General features: G+C 62.2%; 1 protein-coding gene across 1 annotated transcript; it reads left to right on the top strand.

Annotated features, from left to right (window-relative positions):
• Nucleotides 1-70: 70 nt before the first annotated feature.
• Nucleotides 71-5,948, top strand: PROM2 (prominin 2). The gene is made up of 22 exons (XM_009880100.1): nt 71-211; nt 330-532; nt 651-771; nt 960-1,023; nt 1,110-1,199; nt 1,305-1,504; nt 1,585-1,659; nt 1,743-1,806; nt 1,923-2,082; nt 2,209-2,361; nt 2,719-2,842; nt 3,371-3,462; nt 3,548-3,632; nt 3,751-3,897; nt 4,017-4,088; nt 4,163-4,255; nt 4,367-4,420; nt 4,865-4,945; nt 5,154-5,222; nt 5,362-5,451; nt 5,681-5,787; nt 5,885-5,948. The coding sequence occupies exons 1-22, from the start codon at nt 71-73 to the stop codon at nt 5,946-5,948; spliced, it is 2,349 nt and encodes a 782-aa protein (XP_009878402.1).
• Nucleotides 5,949-6,371: the final 423 nt, after the last annotated feature.

Consider the following 6,371-nt stretch of genomic DNA (forward strand, 5'->3'; position numbering starts at 1 on the left):
TTTTTGCCGGCTTCAACCCCTGTGTCTGGAGCTGCTCCGGGGGGAGGTCTGAGCCACTTCACGGAGTGGGATGCTGCCTCCATCCTGGCCCCACTGCCCGGGGAGGTTTGGGGGTCCGACGGGTGGGATTTCCTTTACTGGTGCCGTGGTTTCTTTTCCAGAGCTGCTCAGGGCAGCCCTGAACGACCCTGGCTCGGTGCGGACGTCGCAGGTGAGCTGGGATGTGGGGGATCCCATGGGATGCACCCATCCGGGATGGGGCACCTGGGTACACGGAGCACCCCAAAAGCTGGGTGCAGCGGTGCCGACCACACTCTCCCGTCATGTAGGTGGTGCAGTATGAGCTGGGCTACGTTGTCTGTGCCGTCGTGGCTCTGCTCTTCACCGTGGCTGTGCCGGTGGCCGGGATGTGCTTCTGCTACTGCCGGAGCCGCCGGCGGTGCGGAGGACGCCTGCGTGCCCACCGGCGCTCACTGGGCTGCCGCCGCCACTGCCTGCTGGTCTCCCTGTCCCTCACCTCCCTTGTCATCCTGTAAGTCCCCAAAACACCCCATGAACTGTCCCCCTCGCCCCGGGAGGGGGAACAGTGTCCCATGGGGATGGGACGGCTCTGCCGGGCAGCCCCGTCACTGCCTGCTCGTCCCTGGCAGGACCAGCGTCGTCTGTGCCTTTGTCACCAGCCAGCGGGTGAGAGGGCAGATGGAGCCGGGGCTGGGGGCCGTGCCGGCCACTCTGCGTACCCTGCGGCAGCACATCGCCAACATCCCCCAGGTGGGTCCCCCAAGCGGCTTCCCCCGGCGCAGGGTGCAGCCCAGGGATGGTTGCATTTCCCTCACAGAGTAGTTTGGGAGGCAAGAAGGTGGTGGCCGCATTAAAAATGTATTTTGAATGGCAACACCAGGCTTCCTCCCCTCCCGGCTGCTGCTACCCCTGGCTGACCAGCTTCTCTCTCCTGGCAGGGGGTACAGATGGTGGTAGACCAGTTCGAGGTGCCCCGACAGCAGATAATCTCCGACTTGGGTGGTAAGCACCGAGCCGGGCACTGGTGGGCACTATCCTGAGCTTCCCAGTGGTGTGAGATGCCAACGGGGTGCCCCGATGCCTTGCAGGGCTCAGCCGGAGCGTGGGACTCTCCATCCACACACAGCTGAAGGCGATGACCTACGCAGCGCTGGCAGACCTGCAGGACAGGGCTGGAGGTATGGCCGAGCGCGGCTCTCCCCGGGGTCAGCGCCAAAGCCTCGCCGGAGAGCTGGGGCGGCTAAGCGGAGCAGCGTGAACTAGCCCGGGGCTTTCTCTTTAAGACCTACAGACCTCGCTGCACCATTTACAGATTCTCGACAAGACGGTGCGGGCGCTGGCATCGGCGCGGGCCGAGCTGGAGCCGGTGCTGCGGGAACGGCGTCAGCGTGTGGTCGCGCTGCTGGATGACCCCCGCTGCACCTCCTGCGCCAGCGTCCTGGGCAGCGCACAGGGCCTGGAGCTGGGCGCCGACTACAGCAAGGTGGGACGGGGTGATGGTCCCCCACCATCGCCACCCCTCCGGCAGCCCCGAGGCTCACGGGTTGCTTCTTCCACCTCCAGGTGCCGTCGGTGGAGAAGGTTTTGAAGGCGCTGGCTGGTCTGCCCCGAAGTGACTTTGCAGAGATGATTCGCCAGGTTGGGGGGGGGCGGTCAGGGTGCAGTGGGAGGCTCTGGCACCCACAGGCAGACCTGGCTCAGCACCCCCTCTTTCCTTGCAGGGCAATGGCACCTTCAACTCCATCCCAGAGCTGGCCGTGGAGAGGATGGCACAGGTCATCCAGGGTGAGTAGGACAGCCGGACTGAGCAGGGACACCCTCTGTGGGGCAAATCCCTATTTGGGGACATAGGGTGGGACACAAGGACCATCCACCCCTCCAGCATGGCCTTGGCCCCGCAGATCTGCAGGACGAGATGGCCCGCATGACCGAAAAGGTGCAGTCCATCGCCAACAGCTTCCCCCTCCCTGACTACACCCGGCCCGTCAGCGAAGCCCTGGTGAAGGCAGAGGACAGGAGCCAGCCATACCTCCGGGAGGTGGAGCGCTTCGAGCGGTACAGGTGACACCAGGGAGCACGAAGGGGTGCAGGGGGTGCAGCAGAGATGGGTACTGAGCCCCTCTCCAAGCTCCGGCTGGTGCATCAGCCCCATATCTTAAGGTCGTGCCCTGCTGCTCTTTCCTCCAGGTGGATCGCAGGCACGGTGCTGTGCTCCATCGTCCTCCTCATCCTCGCCTGCAATGTGACAGGGATGGCCCTGGGGGCATATGGACTCTCCAAGCGGGAAGACCCCAGCGACTACGAGTGCCGAGGAGAAGCTGGCGCCAAGTTTCTCCTGGTGTAAGCATCTCTCTGAGTGCTGGGGGGGAGGCTGTTGCCACCTCACACCCCCCAAAAAAAACAGAGGGGCAAAGCCAAGGGAGGGACTGGGAGCGGGATGAGCGGAAAGGCTTTTGAAGCCGCCGCCTGCGCCGGCGGGTTTGGGAGAAGCTGCTCCTCCCTGGGAGCTGGCAGCTCCTGCACCCCAACCCCGCTGCCCGGCACACCCCGCTCCTGCGGGCCCTTCCCAGGCAGGCTGGCGTGCCCGGGCGCAGGAGGGAGCCGCGGGGGCTGCAGCCGGCCGGGCAGGTCCCCGCAAGTCTTTCTGCTCGCTCGGGTCTGCAAAGCTGCCGCCGGCACCTCCTCTCCCTCTTTCAGCGGCGTGGGCCTGGCTTTCCTGTTCTCCTGGCTTCTCATCCTCCTGGTTTTCGCCACCTTCCTGGTTGGGGGCAACATCCAGACGCTGGTTTGCAGGAATTGGGTCAACCAGGAGATTTATAAGGTGGGTGACCACCCGTCCACCCATCGCCCCATATTATCTCTGCTTGCACGCACCAAAATGCCTCCAAACACCCTGTGTCCTCCCCCTAAAGCCATCCAGAAAAGCCCCATCCTAAACCAGAAGATTAAGCATCAGGATTTGCATCAGGAGTGGGGAATTGCCCTTGTGCTGCTACTTTGCTTGAGGCGAGGATGCCCTTATCAAGCAGGACCCCTGTCCTCCAGTCGTTTGGGGATCCCTGGGGTGCTCAGGGCTGGCGGCACGCTGTGACGGGGCTGGGAGCAGGGTTGGGAATGGGATCAGGGCTCGTCCCATGGCCATGTATGCACAGGCACATCCCTGCACAGGGCTGTCCGCTGCTTTCCCTCTGAACACCCAGCGCGGCTCTGCAATGGAGATCATACAAATAAAGGCAAGATTAGCTCTGGCTGGGATCAGGTACCCCAGGACACAACTGTGAGGATAGAGCACTCCCAAAATCATTGCTATGCCTGATCCTAACCCTCTTTTTTCTCCGGTTTGGCCCAGTTCATCGACACCCCCGGGAACCTGCCTCCATCCATGAATCTCACTCACCAGCTCAACCTCAGGAGGGACTCCAACCTCAGCGCCACGTACCGGTGGGTGCTGCAGGAGCCCACCTCTGCCCCTATACATCAGGGGGCTAATTTGGGGTCACACCACCCACATCCCTTTGCCTTCCAGGGAGTGCAAGAGCGGCGCGGGGCTGTGGGAGGTGCTGCAGCTCGACAGGTCCTACAACCTGGATGAGCATCTAAAATCCCCCAAGGTGAGGGCTGGCTGCAGCTTCTGGTACTGGTGTGTGGATGCACAAGCTTTATTGCGGTTATTGGGATGGAGATGCCTGGTCCCAACCTTGCAGCATCCCCCACATCTCACCCCTGCAGTACACGGCTGATTTCCAAAAACGCCTGGGTGACTTCACGGCGCACCTGGGCGACGTGCGGCTCCTCCGCAGCGAGGGCAGGCAGGACCTAGAGACCTTCGCCCGCAGCGGCGTGGATGAGGTGGACTATGGGCGCTTCCAGGAGGAGGTGAGGGGATGCTCGTGGGGAGCTGGTCCCCTCTGCAGAGGGCAGCATGTGGCCCAGCCGCACCGGGTATGGCTTCTAGGGTTGGATTTCAGGCAGTCACCAACTCCATCTTCCCCCAGATGAAAAACCCTGTGGTGCAGACCAGCCTCCCTGGCTTGGCGAGGAGCCTCGAGGGGCTGCAGAAAATGCAGGTAAGCTGCGGGCCAGGCAGCAGGGGCTGCCTGCATGCCCATGGGGACATCCTCACCCTGCTGTCCCCCCGCAGAGGAACGGCACAGTGGCGGGGCGGCTGGCCGCCGAGGCCCGGGCCCTGTGGCAGATGCAAAACTCCACGGTGCAGTCGCAGGAGGCTTTGGTGGTGAGTCTGTGCTGGGCTGGTGGCTCGCGGTGCTGTTGGTGTTTGCCCAGTGGCGTCCCCATGCAAGGGGCGACTGGGTTTTTGCACCCATCTTACCTCCCTGTCCCACAGGCAAAACTGGGGGAAAGTGTCCAGTTCCTCTCCCGCTTGGCACCACACCTCCAGGTACTTGTGCAGTTTCTTTCAGCTCTGAAAAATACGTGGTGCCCTATGGGTTCCACCTTCCAGGGCCCCAAGAAGCCAGTTACAGGGTGATGGGAGAACCAGGAAAAATGCTATCCAGGGAGGATTGGTCTCCTTTAGTGATTAAATTTGCCGCTGCAAATGAAAAATCCCCCTGCAGCACTCAGGGCATTTCAGCTTCCCTGGCAGAGCCATCCCATGGCGTTTCATCTCACCCACTCCCTGCCAGCGGGTTTCTCTTCTCTCTCTTTTCCCTGCTCCCTCTGGTTCCAGAGGCAGGTCCCTGTTTCCCTGCCCTCTGGAACGAGACCCAATTTGGAGGTCGGCACATGCACAGCACTGCATGCCCTGCTCCCGGTGCGCTTGGGGCACCCATCCTGCTGCTCAGTGCTCTAAGGACACTCTGCCCTTCCCATGCTTCCCCAGGAGCGGGTGAAGACGACACTGGCCACCACAGCCTCAGTGGAAGCCCGGCTGCCCGTGCAAGCTCAGCAGATCCTCCGGCAGGTGAGCCAGGGCTGGATTAGCCCTCAGGGGGTACAAAATTCCCTATAGTCAGAACAAAACAGTGAGAACAGGGCAGAGGGGAAGGGGCACCTGAAGCCTCCAGACCTCGTTTCCAAGCCTGACATTAGCCCAGAGCTGGTTGGATCGGGGCTGGAGCAGGGCTGGGAAGCGTGGCACTTGCCCTTCATGCTGCCTTCCCTCTGCCCAGGAGATCAGCTGCTTCACGAGAAAGGAGCTGCGGTACTTCGCGCAGTACCTGAACTGGGTTGGGCAGACGGTAGGTGCTCACCTTCACTGCAGAGGGATTCTTTGGGGCTGGGAGCCCCCATGGATGCTGCATGCAAGCCCCCTGCTGAGCAGCAAATGCTTCCCCCCAAACTAGGAGTGAGTTTATGCCTTGTCCTCACTTCTTCCAGCTGAGGGAGGACGTGGCTTCGTGCCAGCCATTGGCCACGGCCCTGGACAACGGGCGGGTGATCCTGTGTGACCGCATAGCTGACCCCTGGGTAAGGATCCAGTCCCTGTCCCTCCGTGAGGGTCTGGTGGGGACCTCCACAGTGCAGCATCCCACCACCAACCAGCACGAATTCGGGGCAGCCAGGCCTGACAGCAGCCCTGACACCCCCACACCACCAGGACCAGCCATCGCAAGGCTCCCTGAACCCCTCCACCACAGCCTGGGGGCTGCCTCTCCCCAAGCAGCTCAGTGGGAACCCTCATGCTCTCTCCTTGCAGAACGCTTTCTGGTTCAGCTTGGGATGCTGCACCTTCTTCCTCATCCCCAACATCATCTTTGCCGTCAGGCTCACCAAACACTTCCGCCCCATCCGCAACCGGCTCATGTAAGTGAGTGGGCACAGAGTGTGCTGCCTGGGGTGGGAGGATGCAGGGAGGGAGATGTGGGCTCCTCCTTAATGTTTTCTCCTTCTCCTTCTGCAGCTCGACAGGTTCAGAGGAGACATGTCCCTTCCACATTCCCCGTGTCACAGCGCTCAAGCTCTAGGACGGGGGTCTGCTGGGTGCCATGGCGCACCCTGCACCCCAGGAGCTCCCATTAAAATTGTGCCCAAGCATTGCAGGGCAATGTCTCCGACGTCTCGCAGGGCTCCGGGTTCCTCTGATGTCTCTTCCTCGGTGTCCTCTGCGATCTGAGCATCCTTCCCCGGCACGGGGGACTCATCTCCATGCACCATGGGGGTCCGGGTCTCTCCAATGTCTCTTCCTCAGCCACCTTCGGGGTCTGACCCCCCATCAGGGACACTCCCGGAGCTCGGCCCATCCAGGGCAGAGGGGAAGGTTCCTCACAGCTCCTGCTAACCACTGACATACCCCTTTGCAGACCCCACAGGGAAGGGCACCCACCCGCTGCCCCACGACGCTTCCCCACACCCTGGGGGAGCGGGTACATTAAAGTCCTCCCCAGCCA

This window comes from Charadrius vociferus, unplaced genomic scaffold (genome assembly GCF_000708025.1).
Source record: "Charadrius vociferus isolate BGI_N301 unplaced genomic scaffold, ASM70802v2 scaffold1442, whole genome shotgun sequence".
NCBI lineage: Eukaryota > Metazoa > Chordata > Aves > Charadriiformes > Charadriidae > Charadrius > Charadrius vociferus.

Coding starts and splice junctions, on each gene's coding strand:
- PROM2 (XM_009880100.1), top strand. CDS start 71: ATGCTGCCTCCATCCTGGCCCCACTGCCCGGGGAGGTTTGGGGGTCCG. Junction 772..959: donor ACATCGCCAACATCCCCCAG/GTGGGTCCCCCA, acceptor CTCTCCTGGCAG/GGGGTACAGATGGTGGTAGA. Junction 4,421..4,864: donor GCTTGGCACCACACCTCCAG/GTACTTGTGCAG, acceptor ATGCTTCCCCAG/GAGCGGGTGAAGACGACACT.